Source organism: Schistocerca gregaria, chromosome 9 (genome assembly GCF_023897955.1).
Source record: "Schistocerca gregaria isolate iqSchGreg1 chromosome 9, iqSchGreg1.2, whole genome shotgun sequence".
Lineage (NCBI taxonomy): Eukaryota > Metazoa > Arthropoda > Insecta > Orthoptera > Acrididae > Schistocerca > Schistocerca gregaria.
The window spans coordinates 218,158,768-218,177,636 of NC_064928.1; the positions used below are offsets into that span (position 1 = coordinate 218,158,768).

At 40.3% G+C, this 18,869-nt stretch overlaps 1 protein-coding gene across 1 annotated transcript in view; it reads left to right on the forward strand.

Annotated features, from left to right (window-relative positions):
- Positions 1 to 18,869, forward strand: part of LOC126292002 (tetratricopeptide repeat protein 27-like) — a 132,700-nt gene that overhangs the window by 93,076 nt on the left and 20,755 nt on the right. The window contains exons 12-13 of the mRNA XM_049985786.1: positions 3,877 to 4,038; positions 12,658 to 12,828. Of these exons, the coding sequence (XP_049841743.1) occupies positions 3,877 to 4,038; positions 12,658 to 12,828 (333 nt within the window). The remainder of the gene's footprint in view (positions 1 to 3,876; positions 4,039 to 12,657; positions 12,829 to 18,869) is intronic.

The window sequence follows — 18,869 nt, forward strand, 5'->3', positions numbered from 1 at the left end:
ATTGAGTGAGTCTAAGCAGAATACATAGTCCTGAAATTATCATGTGAGATACAGTTCGTTAGGGCTATTATAATGAAACATGTATTGCGCAGTTTATATAAGCTACATGTGTATATGAAAGCAATCACCTTGGTCTTCACTCACATAGTTGAAGTTATGAGCCACGACCAGCCATCCTGATTTAGGTTTTGCGTGATTTCCCTAAATCGCTTCAGGCAATTCTGGGATGGTTCCTCTGAAAGGGCATGGCCAACTTCCTTCCCCATCCTTCCCTAATACGATGGGACCGATGACCTCGATGTTTGGTCCCCTCCCCCTAACCAACCAACCAACCAGGAAAAAAATTAAAGTGGCTGTTGAAAATGTGAATCTTGAGACTCATCAAACAGCCTAATTTCTTGAGCTTTTCCAACATGTTGGCTGCAACAGAAATAAGAGTTCTTCCCCATCCTGGAGTCAGCCAGAAAAATTTGCACCGTGTGTGGGGATAATGCTATTGGACAGAGCACAACAAGAAAATTATTTTCTTGTTTTAAGGAGGATTGTTTTAACATTAGTAACCCTCCACATCCAGGCAGATCTTCAGGGTGTGATAAAAAATCAAGTGTATGGGTAACGCATGCTCAGACCCAAAATTACAAAAATCTGTAGATGGCCATATGCACATCTCTCCTTGCTCATCATCAGCTGGTTCATGAACAATACAGATCATTTTGTCCTATATTGTTACTGGTGACAAGAAATAGTGCCTTTATGCTAGCATAAGGAAAATGAAGAAATGCTTGCGCCCAAACAAAGCAGCAACTCCCTATACAGAGACTTGCGTGCATCCATAAATGATGCTATGAATCTGGTGGAACAGTGATGGTGTGGTGTATTGTGAACTGCTGCCGAAGTGTGACCATCACTGCTGCTGAGAGTTATTGTCAACATCTGAGACGTCTTGCAGATGCAGCCCAAGAACAAGAACCAAGAAGACTGCGCGAAGTAATGCTAGTACGTAATAGATGCCATCCGCATCCTGTTAGACTGACAAAAAACACTACACAAGAGTTGAGTTGGGAAGCCATTCTGTACCAACCTTATTCACCTGATCTTAAGCCCTCAGATTTTCATCTTTTCTGCTGTCTATTAAACAACTTTCTGCATGAAAATGTGCTCTGAAGTTGGCTCAATGAGCTCCTTATCTGAAATCCATGTGATTTCTGCAGTCACAGAATCGAATGGTTACTCTAGCATTGGCATACCGTTTTAAGTATACACACACCAAAAAAAGTTTTGCATCACCCCGGTTCCCAGAACTCCTGGAGATGGACATTGACTGTCAATATTGACCACAGACTCAGTCTCTTTGACTATTCAGAGATGTCACTAAACCTGCCCAAACCATGTATGCATGCATGAGCAGCGCCTATTAGACGGAGGGGGTCCGACAGCCGATCAGTTCCAGTCATTCCACCAGGAAGGAGGTACACAGCTCGTGTTGTCTGTAGTTCAACCATGCCTAGACGGTCAATACCGCGGTTTGATCATGTCCTCATTGTTACTTTGTGCTGGGATGGGCTTCCAACAAGGGAAGTGTCCACGCTTCTCAGAGTGAACCAAAGCATGTTGTTCGGGTACAGAGGAGATACAGAGAGACAGGAACTGTCGATGACATGCCTTGCTCATGCTGCCCGAGGGCTACTACTGCAGTGGGTGACCACTACCTACAGATTATGGCTCGGAGGAACCCTGACAGCAACGCTACCGTGTTGAATAATTCTTTTTGTGCAGCCACAAGACGTCGTATCATGACTCAAACTGTGCACAGTAGGCTGCATGATGCGCAACTTCACTTCCTACATCCACGGCAAGATCCATATTTGCAACCATGACACCGTGCAGTGCGCTGCAGATGGGCTCAACAACGTGCCGAACAGACAATTCAGAACTGGCATCACGTTCTCTTCAACTATGGGTGTCGCATATGCCTTCAACCAGACAATCGTTGGAGACGTGTTTGGAGGCAGCTCGGTCAGGCTGAATGCCTTAGACACACTGGCCAGCGAGTGCAGCAAGGTGGAGGTCCCCCTGCTGTTTTGCGGTGGCATTATGTAGGGCTGATATACGCCGCTGGTTGTCACGGAAGGTACTGTAATGGCTGTACGATATGTGAATGCCATCCTCTGACCAGTAGTGCCACCATATCGGCAACATATTGGCGAGGCATTCGTCTTCATGGACAACAATTCATACCCCCATCGTGCACATCTTGTGAACGACTTGATTCAGGATAATAACATTGCTCGACTAGAATGGCCAGCATGTTCTCCAGACATGAACCGTATCTCACATGTGTGGGGTAGATTGGAAAGGGCTGTTTAAGGATGTGACCCATCAACCACTCTGAGGGATCTATGCTGAATCGCGTTGAGGAATGGGACGATCTGGACCAACAGTTCCTTGATGAACTTGTTGTAGTGTATCACGATGAATACAGGCATGCATTAATGCAAGAGGACTTGCTACTGGGTATTAGAGGTACTGGTATGTACAACAATCTGGACCACTACCTCTGAAGGTCTCACTGTATGGTGGTACAACATGCAGTGTGTGGTTTTCATGAGCAATAAAAAGGGCGGAAATGATGTTTATGTTGTAGTCTGTTCCAGTTTTCTGTACAGGTTCCGTAACTCTTGGAACCGAGGTGATGCAAAACTTTTTTGGATGTGTGTATTATTGATGACAAGTCTCTGTTATCTGTATCAGTTGTGTTTATTAAACTTGTGAAAAAACATTACCAACTTGTGCACTAATGAATATCTGTCTCCCCGTGTGGTATTATTATTATTATTATTATTATTATTATTATTATTATATATGATCTCCCTTTTGGACTGTGATCACCTATATTTTATTAATAAACATGAAGTTGTATTGAAATGCCTGAAAAGTTTCTCCTAGATAACAGTATCCAGAGCATTATTGTGTTAGTCACACTGCACTCTTTCATGTCATAAACTGATGAAAACTTAACTCACTTTCTTGCCTTTATAAAGTTTATACAACTGTATGTCTCTGACTTGCCCCTCTCCACCAAGCAAAGGGGCAGTCTGATATACAAAATTTCTTTTATGTATTTTAATGCATCGCTGCTGGCCCGGTGGTCTAGCAGGTAGAGCAGTAAACTATGGTCTTGGAGGGCCTGGGTTCAATGTCTGTTAGGAATGGGTATTTTTCCTCTTTACAGTCACACCGCTCCCTCCCCTCCCCTCCCCCTCCAGGATGGTCCCAGGTCCACTCAGCCTGTCATCAAATGAGTACCGGAAGATCATTCCTGGGTGTAAAAAGTGCCTGGGCCACCGCACTCACTGCCCACCCCCTTCTAGTGCCAAAGTGAAGGAATCAGTACCTGGTCCTAAGCTCGTGCTACAGACTTTAACTTTTCATTCACCACTGCAGAATTTATTCTGATTTACGTGATAACCATATTAATTACCTTTTCATTTTTATCTGTACTTTAATCTCAATGGTGGCGCAGTGGTTAGCACAATGGACTCGCATTCGGGAGGACGACGGTTCAATTCCGTCTCCGGCCATCCTGATTTAGGTTTTCCGTGATTTCCCTAAATCGTTTCAGGCAAATGCCGGGATGGTTCCTTTGAAAGGGCACAGCCGATTTCCTTCCCAATCCTTCCCTAACCCGAGCTTGCGCTCCGTCTCTAATGACCTCGTTGTCGACGGGACGTTAAACACTAACCACCACCACCTTAATCTCAATAAATTGTGCAACAGTAGTTGTAGTGTTGGTTCACCAGAAATGATATTTGTTTCAGTGTTTCTACCATTCACGTGAAATCTTACTTAAGATAATGCTACATTTTTTCTCTCCAGAACTTCGAGGCTTGGAACAATCTGGCGAAGGCCTACGTAAAACTGGGTCAAAAGGCTCGTGCCTGGAAGGCACTGAAAGAAGCTCTCAAATGTAATTTTGAAAACTGGAAAGTGTGGGACAATCTCATGATTGTGAGCACTGACTGCGCAGAGTTTGAAGACGTAAGTATAAACCTTGAGCAATTCCACTACAGTGCAACAGTGTTCACATTTCAATCTCAATACATTGGGCATCAGATCAAGTTGCACATGTGCTGTTATTTACTAACTGTTCTCTGTGCAACTGTTGTATTAATTCTCTGTGAAAAACTGAGCGTTTGACAGTATGTGCCATTTTGCCACAAAAGCAGCCGACTGCTGAAGAAGTTAATTAGTCGCACAGATGTTACTTTTGTTTTAGTGGTCACCATGACCAGATATTGCACTGGCTTCAAGGATAAATGTCACGTTAATGGGCAGAGAGAGGCTATGGTGGTAATTGTGTTCTATTTGTAGCAACCAATCAACATTTGTCTGGAATGATCTATAAAAATTATTGTAAACACAAATCAGATAAACGTGTCAGTTTCTGCTGTCTGCAGTCAGGTGCAGTTATGTGGTTGGAGACAGTGGTCATATGTGTGTGAGGTGTGCTTGTCTGATTGTCTGCATGTTCTCTATTTTGTAAGAAGGCTTTTAGCCAAAAGCTTAAATGTTTAGTTGTCTTTTCATTGCACATGTCTGTGACTCAACAACTGCTCTGTAAGGTGAATACCGATCTATTCTTTTCCTAATATTTTTGTTATTCCGTCCTGTACTTTCCATCGGTTGATTTTGTAGGGAGGTGTAGGATGACTTTGACACAATTTGTGTTTGATGTGATCTTGGTAGCTCCTTTAAATGTAGAAAAATGTAAGTTAATGCAGATGAATGGAAAAAACAACCCTGTAGTGTTCAAATACTATGTTGATGGTATGCTGCTTGACACAGTCATGATGATTAAAAATTTATGTTTATTATTATGTTTGGATTAAAGGTATTCATTGAAGCAATTTGAAGGTGTGCTGCTAGATTTGTTACTCCAAGTTTGATCAACATCTGAGTATTACGAAGATGTTTTGTGAATTCAAATAGGAATCCCCAGAAGGAAGCCAATGGTATTTCCATGAAACACTATTGAGAAAATTTTGAGTACTGGCATTTGCAGTTGACTGCAGAATAGTTGCCTCGAACATACACATTTGATTTATAGGAATACAAGATGAGAGAAATTGGGCTCGTACAAAGGCATATAGTCCCATTACCCTGTACTGTAATGTGGTTTGTGGTGTGTGAATTTCCTCCTCATTTTCAAAAATTCAAATCTTTGAGATAACTAACCCCAAACTTTACAAAAATTGAAAACTTTCAAATTTCAAAAATTCATAAATAAATTAAGGAAAGATTTGTAAGTGTTCTTGCTCTATGTGAGGCTAGTAGTGTATGATATCTAAATATAGGAAAAAATAGACACTCGTAAATCACTCCTTGTTTGTTATTTTTGGGTCTAATAAGTGGATTTTTGAAAATTTGGGTACCAAACTTTGGAGGTAATTTTGACTGGTTATTTTTGAATCTAGGGTATTTTGCGTAATAGACAATGTTGTAGAGGACGCTTTTCTAAAAATAATCATGTCAGTTGCATTGTTGTAACTTAACCAAGTGCAGAGATATTCATATTTTTGCTAATGCCTGTAAACTGAAACATTTTTGCATACTTACAGATGAAAATGGCCACCATTCAGTAAAAGTGAAATGCATATTTTTTTTAAAAAAAACTGTTTTGAAATTCTCAATTATAGGGTAATAACATAAAAAAATTAAAATATTTAAAAATGGTCAAGCAACCAACGTAATTTTTATTGGACCACTTTATTTGGATTGACCCGTGTCCATAAAGCAAGTACTATTTCATTCTATGACCACTGCAGCACTAGTGTCGCAGTTCCTCACATTTGCACTTTTCTTTCTGGTTCATTATCTTTCCACTTATGTCATGACAGCCAGATAGTATTGTGTTTACATTTGTTAGTAATACTTCAGAATGTTTTAGGACAATCTCTGAACCTGTCATCTGTGAAGAGTGTTTTGTAATACTTTTTTGAACACAAAGAACGTTAAACCAAATTAAATTATTCATCAGTTTGTAGAGATTTATGGTGAAAATGTAGGGTTTGATGGAAAGGTCAGAAAGTGGGTGAGACAGTTCGATGATGGATGAACCATTGTTCATGATGAGCACAGAGGGGTTGGTCTTCTGTTGTCAGTGATGATTTGGTTGAGAAAGTGAATGAGAAAATTTGTGAAAACAGACATTTCACAATAAGAACACTTTGTGTTGAACTTCCATAAATTTCAAAAACTGTGTTGGATGAGATTCTCATGAATCACCTAAATTTTTGTGAATTGTGTTTCTGTTGGTTTCCGAAAATGCTTACAGATGTCCACAAGAAGTGACTTGGCAGTGCTTTGACATTTCTTACCCGATACAGTGATGAATTTTTAAACATATTTGTGGCTGGTGATGAAACTTAGGTCCGTCATGTCACTACAGAATTGAAACAACAGTCACTGGAGTGGACACACTCATGATCCCCCCATAAAACAAAATTCAAAACAATGTTATCAGTGCAAAAAAGTCAAATATACTGTGTTCTGGGACAGACTGAGTATTCTGCTTGTTGAGTTTCTTCCCATACTGAAACTGCCAATGCAGTACAATAATGTGAAACACTGAGGAAAAACTTTGGCCCACAATTCAAAGTAAAAGGTGTGGAATGCTCAGACAGTGCATTGTGTTGCTTCATGACAGTGCATGATCCCACTCTGCTGGTGTTAATCAAAATTTTATTCAAAAATTCAGTTGGGAGCTGTTCAGTCATCCACCCTACAGTTCCAGTCTCACACCTTCTGACTACAACTTACTCTTGAACTTTGAGGTGTTTTTTTTAAGGAGGACACTTTGACAACTTTAATGATGCAAAAAATGGTGTTCAGCAGTGGATATCTTCACTGGCGGAATTTTTGTATGAAGAAGGCGTAGAAAAATGGTTTTACGCTATGATAAATGTCTGAAAAATTGCAGCAACTGTGTAGAAAAATAGTTTAAGAAATGCTCTTTCTTGAAATAATAATAATAATAATAATAATACTCGTGGAGGCCCGGGAAAAGAATAGGCCTTCGGTATGTTCTGCCAGTCGTAAAAGGCGACGAAAAGAACAAACCTTAATAGGGCTAACTCCCCTTTTAGTGTGATTAGTTGGTTCAGGACACAACTAGAGAAGCCTCGGACAAGTGCCGTCATGGTCGGGGTTGACGCTTGAACCTTATGCCCGCCCACAATGGTAACGACACTGCCGGCCAACTGGAAAATGATTTAAATCCAAATAGAGGTGTTTTGCAGGATATGCTTCCTGCAACCACCCTAGAAGGAAAACAAAGACAGAGGATGAGATGGTCAGATGAAGTTAATCGACACCTCATGTTCTGTTATTACCAAGCAACAAACCTAGGGACCAGCACAACTGGATACAGTTCAGAAGTATACACAACATTTATTACCAGATACCCAGAATTAAAATTTTTAACAGAACAACGACTAGCTGATCAGATCCGTGTAATAATAAAAAATAACAGGATACCCCAGTCAGAATTAGAAAACATCAAACAACAAGTACAACAAATACTGGAACAAAATAATGTGCAATCAGAAGAAGAAGAAGAAGAAGAAGAAGAAGAAAATACAGTAATGGACTCACACATCCCAGAGCAAACAAACAAAGAACAACACGCATCAATTAAACAATCAGAGGAAAACGAAATCTTAAGACTGCCACCAGAACAAGTACAAATAGAACACGAAGTGACACACATGTTAGATATAGAAGAAAAATTTCAAATTTCAGCTGACATATATAGAATACAAAGACACAAATACAGACATTAGACCATTCTTGCATAGACCGCCAAGTAACCCACAAGTCGAAACAACAATAAAAATTATCAACACAATCATACACAACAAAATAAATGAAAACACAACTATGGAAGAGTTACAACTACTGGTTTATATAGGAGCAGTCACTACACTAAATATACACACTAGGCAGAGACCATAACCAACCAACACACAGAAGAAACCCACAAGACCAGCATGGCAACACAGGCTACAGATCAGAATAGAAAAACTGAGAAAAGACATTGGACAGCTAACACAATTTATAAGACATCAAATGTCAGAAAAAAAACAATAAAGGTTAGGTAAAATCTCACAACAAGAAGCGATAGAGCAATTAGATGAAAAGAAGCAGAAATTACAAGCATTGGCCAAACAACTTAGAAGATCCAAAAAAAAAGTGAAAATAGAAGGAAACAAAACCAAACATTCAACACAAACCGAAAGAAATTTTACCAGATAATAGATAACACACACATTAAAATAGACAATCTACCAAACATAACAGACATGGAACACTTCTGGAGCAACATATGGTCAAACCTGGTACAACATAACAGGCATGCACAGTGGATAGAAGCAGAAACACACACATACAAGATGATACCACAAATGCCTGAAGTCACCAAAGCAATTAATTCTACTCACAATTGGAAAGCCCCTGGAAAAGATAAAATAGCAAATTGCTGGCTAAAGAAGTTCACCTCAACACATTCACATCTAACTAAATTATTTAACAGTTACATTGCAGACCCTTACATATTCCCTGATACACTTACACATGGAATAACTTATATGAAATGTAAAGATCAAGCTGACACAGCAAACCTAGCTAAATACCGCCCCATAACATGCCTACCAACAATATACAAAATATTAACTTCAGTCATTACACAGAAATTAATGACACATACAACTCAACAAAATTATAAATGAAGAACAAAAAGGCTGTTGCAAAGGAGCACGAGGATGTAAAGAACAACTGATAATAGATGCAAAGGTAACATATCAAGCTAAAACTAAACAAAGGTCGCTACACTACGCACACATTGATTACCGAAAAGCTTTTGGTAGTGTACCCCGCTCATGGTTACTACAAATATTGGAAATATACAAAGTAGATCCTAAATTGATACAGTTCCTAAACATAGTAATGAAAAATTGGAAAACCATACTTAATATCCAAACAAATTCAAATAATACCACATCACAGCCAGTACAGATTAAGCGTGAAATATACCAAGGAGACTCATTAAGTCCTTTCTGGTTCTGCCTTGCTCTGAACCCACTATCCAACATGCTAAATAATACAAATTATGGATACAATATTACTGGAATATACCCACACAAAATCACACATTTGCTATACATGGATGATCTAAAACTACTGGCAGCAACAAATCAACAACTCAACCAATTACTAAAGATAACAGAAGTATTCAGCAATGATATAAATATGGCTTTTGGAACAGACAAATGTAAAAATAAAAAAATAGCATAGTCAAGGGAAAACACACTAAACAAGAAGATTACATATTGGATAACCACAGCGACTGCATAGAAGCGATGGAAAAAACAGATGCCTATAAATATCTAGGATACAGACAAAAAATAGGAATAGATAATACAAATATTAAAGAAGAACTAAAAGAAAAATATAGACAAAGACTAACAAAAATACTGAAAACAGAATTGACAGCAAGAAACAAAACAAAAGCTATAAATACTTATGCTATACCAATATTGACCTACTCATTTGGAGTAGTGAAATGGAGTAACACAGACCTAGAAGCACTCAATACACTTACACAATCACAATGCCACAAATATAGAATACATCACATACATTCAGCAACAGAAAGATTCACATTAAGCAGAAAGGAAGGAGGAAGTGGATTTATCGACATAAAAAACTTACATTATTTACAGGTAGACAATTTATGAAAACTCTTTCTAGAACAAGCAGAAACTAGCAAAATACACAAAGCAATCAATCATATGAATACACTCCTGGAAATTGAAGTAAGAACACCGTGAATTCATTGTCCCAGGAAGGGGAAACTTTATTGACACATTCCTGGGGTCAGATACATCACATGATCACACTGACAGAACCACAGGCACATAGACACAGGCAACAGAGCATGCACAATGTCGGCACTAGTACAGTGTATATCCACCTTTCGCAGCAATGCAGGCTGCTATTCTCCCATGGAGACGATCGTAGAGATGCTGGATGTAGTCCTGTGGAACGGCTTGCCATGCCATTTCCACCTGGCGCCTCAGTTGGACCAGCGTTCGTGCAGACCGTGTGAGACGACGCTTCATCTAGTCCCAAACATGCTCAATGGGGGACAGATCCGGAGATCTTGCTGGCCAGGGTAGTTGACTTACACCTTCTAGAGCACGTTGGGTGGCACGGGATACATGCGGACGTGCATTGTCCTGTTGGAACAGCAAGTTCCCTTGCCGGTCTAGGAATGGTAGAACGATGGGTTCGATGACGGTTTGGATGTACCGTGCACTATCCAGTGTCCCCTCGACGATCACCAGAGGTGTACGGCCAGTGTAGGAGATCACTCCCCACACCATGATGCCGGGTATTGGTCCTGTGTGCCTCGGTCGTATGCAGTCCTGATTGTGGCGCTCACCTGCACGGCGCCAAACACGCATACGACCATCATTGGCACCAAGGCAGAAGCGACTCTCATCGCTGAAGACGACATGTCTCCATTCGTCCCTCCATTCACGCCTGTCGCGACACCACTGGAGGCGGGCTGCACGATGTTGGGGCGTGAGCAGAAGATGGCCTAACGGTCTGCGGGACCGTAGCCCAGCTTCATGGAGACGGTTGCGAATGGTCCTCGCCGATACCCCAGGAGCAACAGTGTCCCTAATTTGCTGGGAAGTGGCGGTGCGGTCCCCTACGCCACTGCGTAGTATCCTACGGTCTTGGCGTGCATCCGTGCGTCGCTGCGGTCCGGTCCCAGGTCGACGGGCACGTGCACCTTCCGCCGACCACTGGCGACAACATCGATGTACTGTGGAGACCTCACGCCCCACGTGTTGAGCAACTCGGCGGTACGTCCACCCGGCCTCCCGCATGCCCACTATACGCCCTCGCTCAAAGTCCGTCAACTGCACATACGGTTCACGTCCACGCTGTCGCGGCATGCTACCAGTGTTAAAGACTGCGATGGAGCTCCGTATGCCACGGCAAACTGGCTGATACTGACGGCGGCGGTGCACAAATGCTGCGCAGCTAGCGCCATTCGACGGCCAACACCGCGGTTCCTGGTGTGTCCGCTGTGCCGTGCGTGTGATCATTGCTTGTACAGCCCTCTCGCAGTGTCCGGAGCAAGTATGGTGGGTCTGACACACCAGTGTCAATGTGTTCTTTTTTCCATTTCCAGGAGTGTACATTGGCTATGCCACTGCAATTTCATAACCACTTCTACAACCCTTTAAATCATATAACATCAACAGATACGAAGAAAGTAAATTGGAAAAAGAAAACACTACATGGCAAGCACCCGTATCATCTAACACAGCCACACATCGATCAAGACGCATCCAACACATGGCTAAGAAAAGGCAATATATACAGTGAGACGGAAGGATTCATGATTGCAATACAGGATCAAACAATAAACACCAGATATTACAGCAAGCATATTATTAAAGATCCCAACATCACAACAGATAAATGCAGACTTTGCGAACAACAAATAGAAACAGTAGATCACATCACAAGTGGATGTACAATACTAGCAAATACAGAATACCCCAAAAGACATGACAATGTAGCAAAAATAATACATCACCAGCTTGCCTTACAACATAAACTTATAAAACAACTCGTTCCCACATACAAGTATGCACCACAAAATGTACTGGAGAATGATGAATACAAATTATACTGGAACAGTACCATTATAACAGATAAAACAACACCACATAACAAACCTGACATCATACTCACCAATAAAAAGAAGAAATTAACACAACTAATCGAAATATCCATACCCAATACAACAAATATACAAAAGAAAACAGGAGAAAAAATTGAAAAATACATCCAACTGGCTGAGAAAGTCAAGGATATGTGGTATCAGGATAAAGTTGACATTATACCAATTATACTATCAACTACAGGAGTCATACTACGCAATATCCACCAGTACATCAATGCAATACAGCTACATCCAAACTTGTATATACAGCTACAGAAATCCGTAATTATAGATACATGTTCAATTACCCGAAAGTTTCTAAATGCAATATAACATATACCGTACAGTTAAAAGGAAGTCACGCTTGATCAAGGTCCGCGTCACTTTCTACTTCTGACCAGACATAACGTCTGAGATAAGAAAGAAATAATAATAATAATAATAATTGCTTGGGGGGGGGGGGGGAAGCTTCTCGTATAACTTACCACATTAGATTCAGCTGGTGCAAGTGCAAATAATATTAATTAATACAGTCGTAGTATTGTGTTTGTACAGTGATTTAATTTAATAGAGTCACTTCTCTTTTTATTTCTGTATTCCTTGAGTCATTTCACATTTTTGAAGCTTCTCTTTCATGATGCAAACTACATAATGTGATGAATGAATCAAAGAAATTTTTTGCTCTCCTACCATATTGTAAAACAACATTCATTACTATAATTCAGAACCACATTAGTGTGCTAACAATAAGTAAATAACTCTTAAATAATATCCAGTCTGATGACAAAAGATACAGTGTCACATGGATTTCTTTGCTTTTGCACTATCGTTTTGTTGCATATTTCTCACTGCAGGTTATACAAGCATATCATAGGATATTGGACCTCAAAGCTAAGCATGTCGATGAGGATGTCCTTCGGATCTTGGTGAAAGCAGTGGCAAACAACCTCCCAGATAATGCCGGTGTGCCATCACGGAGACTGATAAAGGCTGCACTGGGTCTGTTTGGGCGTCTTACAGGACAGGTAAAAGAAAGGAGTTGCTAACTGTCACTTAGTGTTACCTGTAATGTTGCTTTATTTATTGTCCTAAGTCATATTATAATTTCATATGGTGTGTATTCATTTATTCTAACAGATTCACTGCACTCTAATAATTTTTGAAACATGTCAGCTAACTGTTGTGCAGATTGTGATGATGTATGCTCAACCATTAAAGCAAGCTCAAATTAGGTAATATTTGCTGCGGTAGCTCAGGCCAACAGCAAATGGTGAGATTTTAATAATGTAGCAAAGACAGGGCTGTAGAGTATCCTCCATGTTATCCAGTCTGTGCACTGAGCAAGCAGCAAAGGAAGCCAATGAGAAATACGGGAAGGAATTAAAGTTCGGAGTAAAGAAATAAAAATTTTTATGTTTGTTGATGACATCGCAAGTCCGTCATAGAAGGCAAGAACTTGGAAGTTCAGTTGAACAGAGGGATAGTGTCTTGAAAGGAGAATGTGAGACAAACATCAACAAAAGTAAATCAGTTGTAATGTATTGTAGTCAAATTAAATCAGTGGATGTTGAGGCAATTAGATAAGGAAATTAGGCTCTAGAAGTAGTTGAGAAGGTTCGATGTTTGGGCACAAAATAGCTGATAGTGGCTAAATAAGGAGGATGTGAAGTGCAAACCAACAAGAGCAAGAAAATCATTTCTAAAAATGCAGGAATTTGTTAGTGTCGAATATAAATTTAAATATTAGGAAAAATTATGCACCGTATTTGTCTGGAGTGTAAATTCGTATGGAAGTGAAATGTGGACAATATGGTGGTGGTAGTTAGTGTTTAACGTCCCGTCGACAACGAAGTCATTAGAGACGGAGCGCAAGCTCGGGTTAGGGAAGGATTGGGAAGGAAATCGGCCGTGCCCTTTCAAAGGAACCATCCCGGCATTTGCCTGAAACGATTTAGGGAAATCACGGAGAACCTAAATCAGGATGACTGGAGACGCGATGGAACCGTCGTCCTCCCGAATGCGAGTCCAGTATTCTAACCACTGCGCCACCTCGCTCGGTATGTGGACAATAAACAGTCCAGACAAGAAGAGAACAGAAGCTTATGAAATGTGGTGCTACAGATAAATACTGAAGATTAGATGAACAAAAGGGATAACTAATGAAGCAGTACTAACTGAAATTGAAGGGAAAAGAAATTGGTGGCAGAATCACTTCTCAAGCTATCAAGGAGTCACTGAAATTGCTGATGGAAGGAAGTGTGTGAGGTAAATATTGTAGGGGGAGATCGAGACACGACATGACATGACTTCAGTCAGCAGTTTGAAATAGACATAGGCTGCAGTAGTTTATGCAGAGACAAGACTCACAATAGAAGACCGTAGAGGGCTGCATCAAATCTGTCTTCAGACTGAAGACCACAGCAACAACAACAGTACAGAATGTCAGTTTCACATAAAAATTTATTTAATGGTAATTTTGGGTGTAGAGCATCAATTTTTAAGTTGTTTACAACATGTAGATACCTGTTTCTTCTGCCGTATCCAGCAGAGTGACGTCCTCAACAACCACCAATATTTTGACAGGTGGACACCTTGTCATTTTCAAGGCAAAACTGCAGCAAGTAAGCACTGTACAAGTGAATTTAAAACATGTGTTTTCTGAGCAATTACAGAAAGAACAACAAACCTACCACTCACACACACACACACACACACACACACACACACACACACACACACACACTGTAAAGTGCCACCAGACAACCAAAGATCACTGATACCAAAAGTTATTGATAGTGAAAGTAGTGAAAATTAAAAACTAGCATTAACTCAGTCCGTTTGTTTTTTGACAGGGGGGAGAGTAGAATTCCATGCAGAGTTTAAGCAAAAAAACGTCCATCTCTATTTGCAAGGTTACTTGCTAATTTAATCTCAACTGCTTCATTAATAACACTATCCCAACTGCTGGAAGTGCATGCCAAAATCTCCATGTTGTTATATATCATAGAATTATCGGTGCTGAGACTGCTAACTCCGAGGCATGTTCCTCGAAGTCTTCCATTAACAAATTTACAGTAGTAGTTGACATCAGGCTTCCCATCACAACGCCATCTGTCTGCTCGTAGTACTGGTCATTGATTAAAAAGAATTGCAAGTCAACACAGGTTGAAATAGATTTGTTAATTCAACACCAAACCTAATCCTCAAACAACTGTAACACGACAGACAGAGGAACACAATTGAAGAGAGAGACCACATGAAAACTTACTAGAATATCAAAGTCATTCAAATGAATTCCCTCAGCAGCAGCATTTCAAACCCGTAATAAGAGTTTAACAGACAAACATCTCCCATCCATCTAAGTTCACTTTACACAACTGTAGAAAAAGAAGGCCACAACATTTTCAGGCTGCACTTACAGTATACCAAAAAATGTGATGTTTGACTTGCAAGTGCAAAGAATGTTGTTTGACTGTTTTGTTTCAAAATGAAGAAAACGGTGGCTTAGTCTCATCAAATGCTCTCAAGTACGTTCGGTAAGGACGCTGTTCGTGGAAGAACATGTCTTGAGTAGTTTCGACGCTTCAAGAGAATGTTTTCGAAGATGCAGAATTGGAGACATTGCTGAGTGAAGACTCACATCAAACTCAAGAAGAATTGGCACAGTTAGTGAGAGTGACACAGCAAACCATTTCAAAATGAGACCAAAGCTATGGGCATGATTCAGAAAGAAGGAACTTGGGTACCTTGTGAGCTGAAACCAAGAGAAATTGAAGGGTGTTTGTGGACAGTTGCTTCAGAGGCAAAAACGGAAGGGATTTTTGTATCGCATTGTGGTCGGGGATGAAAAATGGGTTCATTACGATAACCCTAAAAATCTTGGGGATATCCTGGCCATGCTTCCGTGTCGATTATTCACGGCTCTAATATCGTGCTCTGCGTACGGTGGGACCAGTTCGGCATTGTGTACGATGAGGTGTGAGGTGTTAAAACCAGTTGAAACAATCACAGGTGCTCGTTATCAAACACAATTAATGCGTGTGAGCAAAGCATTAAGACAAATGACCACAGTACAGCAAGAGGCACGATAAAGTTATTTTGCAGCATGACAATGCTCGATCTCATGATGCAAAAGAGGTCAAAACGTACTGGGAAATGTTAAAATGGGAAGTCCTATCTCACCCGCCATATTCTCCAGACATTGCTCCCTCTGACTATCACGTCTTTAGATCAATGGAGCATGGCCCAGTTGACTAACACGTTCAATCTCATGAAGAAGTCACACATTGGGTCAATTCGTGGATCACTTCAAAAGATGAACAATTTTTTCGATGCAGGATTCATACACTGCTTCAAAGATGGGAGAAAGTAGTGGCCAGTGATAGTAAATACTTTGAATGATACGTGTGTAACCAGTTTGTTTCATTAAAGCCTCAAGTGTCGGGTAAAAACAGCAGAAGCAGAGTTGTACACCTTGTATTATACGAGGTTTGTTCAAAAAATTCCAGAACATTCGTAATTTCATTCCGATGCTGTGTTGGTCCAAAGTGTGGTTGGCATCCTTGCACTCACGTGTGTTTAATGTTTAACTGTCCAAAGTTCCATTGTTGTAGTCTGTTATTGTTCAGTGGTATTTAGAGTAGAAGATTGTGCCGCACTGTTTGCAAATTTCGAGGTGGCAGGGTTAGAGGAGCAATGTGTCTGGAAACTCGAGAAAACCTTTCCACACACCAAATGATGCAGGATGCATACGGTGAAAAGTGCTTAAGCGGTACTTGGTGTGAAACTCGAGGAAACCTTTCCACACCCCAAATGATGCAGGATGCATACGGTGAAAAGTGCTTAAGCGGTACTTGGTGTTACGAATGGTTCATACAGTTTAAAAGTTGCCGGACACCAGTTATAGGTGACTCTTGCTCAGAACGCCCTTCAGTGTCTACCAATGACACTAGTGTCAGGAACGTCAACGAAATTGTGTGTGGCACTCAAAGAATGACTGTCTGAGAGATTGCAGAAGAATGTAATATTTCAGTTGGATTGTCTGATGCAATCCTGACACAGCCCTTGGAATGCATTGTGTTGCTGCCAAGTTTGTCCCACAGTTCAGGAGTCGAGACCAGAAAGAGTTATTGGAGGTCAAAGAGGCCGATTACTATTAATCGCGTCAGGCCATAAGTACTCCACAGTGATATGAAAAAACTGTAGCAGCATGCTTATAAATATATTTATTCGTCTGTGTCTTTGTTTATATCCGATATATACTACTTGTGGAAAAATTGGTTAAATATTCACTGTGTTTTAGAAAGCACAGAGACATTAGGCTACTGGCCTACCTCTTTTTCTGTTTCTTTGATATATGTTTATTTGATTTGTATATGTCTTTAATAATGTGTGTTAGAGCATGCTTATGTCCCAGCCATAGGAATATTCATTTAATTTCAAGTTACTTAAATGTAAATCCAGTATTTCATATATGTTTTAATATGTTTGTGAGTGTGTGTTGGCTTGAAGACATGGCGGGAGTGCTCTAGCTAATCACAGCACTCGTTACTACAGCAGGTGACTACTGAAGTTGCTTAAAAATTCGCAATAGCCGAGTGATACGAACCTTTGACCATTCAATTCATGTGTATATTAATATTGAATACTGTAGACTCAACAGTATTTGGCTTGCAAAGTGGCAACTACATATCCCAGCCCCTAGACAACGAAAACAACCAAAACTTTTAATATTTCAATGCTAAGTCTGAGGGTACGTAGTTGAGGGCCACACCACATCATTTTTATTTCTGAAAGCACCCAAGTTATCTGCCATTACAATCCACCAATAGTGCTATAATGTACAGTGTGATTATTGCATGAAAAGCAGCTCAGATGGAGGTCTCGGCCATTACTTCTGTTGTGGGGTAAAATCCAAATTACTGCTGATAGGAAAACCTCCATCTAGCTTTTCAAACATGTATGTTTCTTCCTCAGAGAGGAAAGAGGGCTAAGTTATGGAAGTTTAGAAAGGAGTATCAGATAACACAGGTCTCTGCTTGAGAGGGAGCGACCTGTTGTCAGGACAGAGGCAGACAAAAGTGAAAAAGGAGACACTATCATAGAGAGTAGGAAGTACGTCTGTAAGCACTGTGTAAACTTCACTGTAGACGTACAGAATGTAGAGTGAGAAGTAGAGAATCATTCAAGGGGAGAAGAAATGAAAAGTGAGACGAATAATGTAGGTCAGGACTAGAAGGAAGGTGGTAAAGGAGGAGGAGGGGAGACAAAGAGACCTAAAAAGTTTTTCTTCTTCTTCAGTGATTTATCCAAGGATTGGTTGGCAGCAAATCTCCACTCTGCGACTTTCTGATTTCTTCTGTATTTTCCCGCAAGTCTTGCATCTCACATCTTACTTAATTTGGTCTCTGTATCGTAGTTGTGGTCTTCCTTCAGATCTCTTTCCATTAACATTTCCCTCTGTCATTGTCTACAGGAGTTGGTCATATCTCATAAGATGTCCAGTGACTCGCCCTCTTCTTTTGATGGTCGACTCCTACAAGATTCTCTTATCACCCATTTATTTTATTATTGATGAGAAACTTATTCTCAGATTGGGTATTAATATACGAGTTTATTCTTTGCTATAGTCGTTATAATTTTCTTTCTCTTTGCACACTTTCTAATGTAGTGTTTTTACATCCTTATCCACATAGTAGATATTTACACTCTTCAGTCAGTTTGTGGGATATTTTCATCTACATCTACATGTAAATCTACATCCATACTCGGCAAACCACAGCAAAGTGCACAGCAGAGGGTATGTCCCATTGTACCATTTATTCAGGTTCCTACCCATTCCTTTCACGTATGGAACACAGAAAGAATGATTGTTTGAATGCCCCTGTGTGTGCAGTAATTGTTCTAACTTGTCCTCATGATATGTTTGTGAACGATACTTAGGTGGTCGTAGTACATCCCTAGAGTTGTAATTTAAGGCCAGCTCTTGAAACTTTAATAGACTTTCACGAGATATTTTACATCTATCTTCAAGAGTATGCCACTTCAGTTTCATCAGCATCACTCT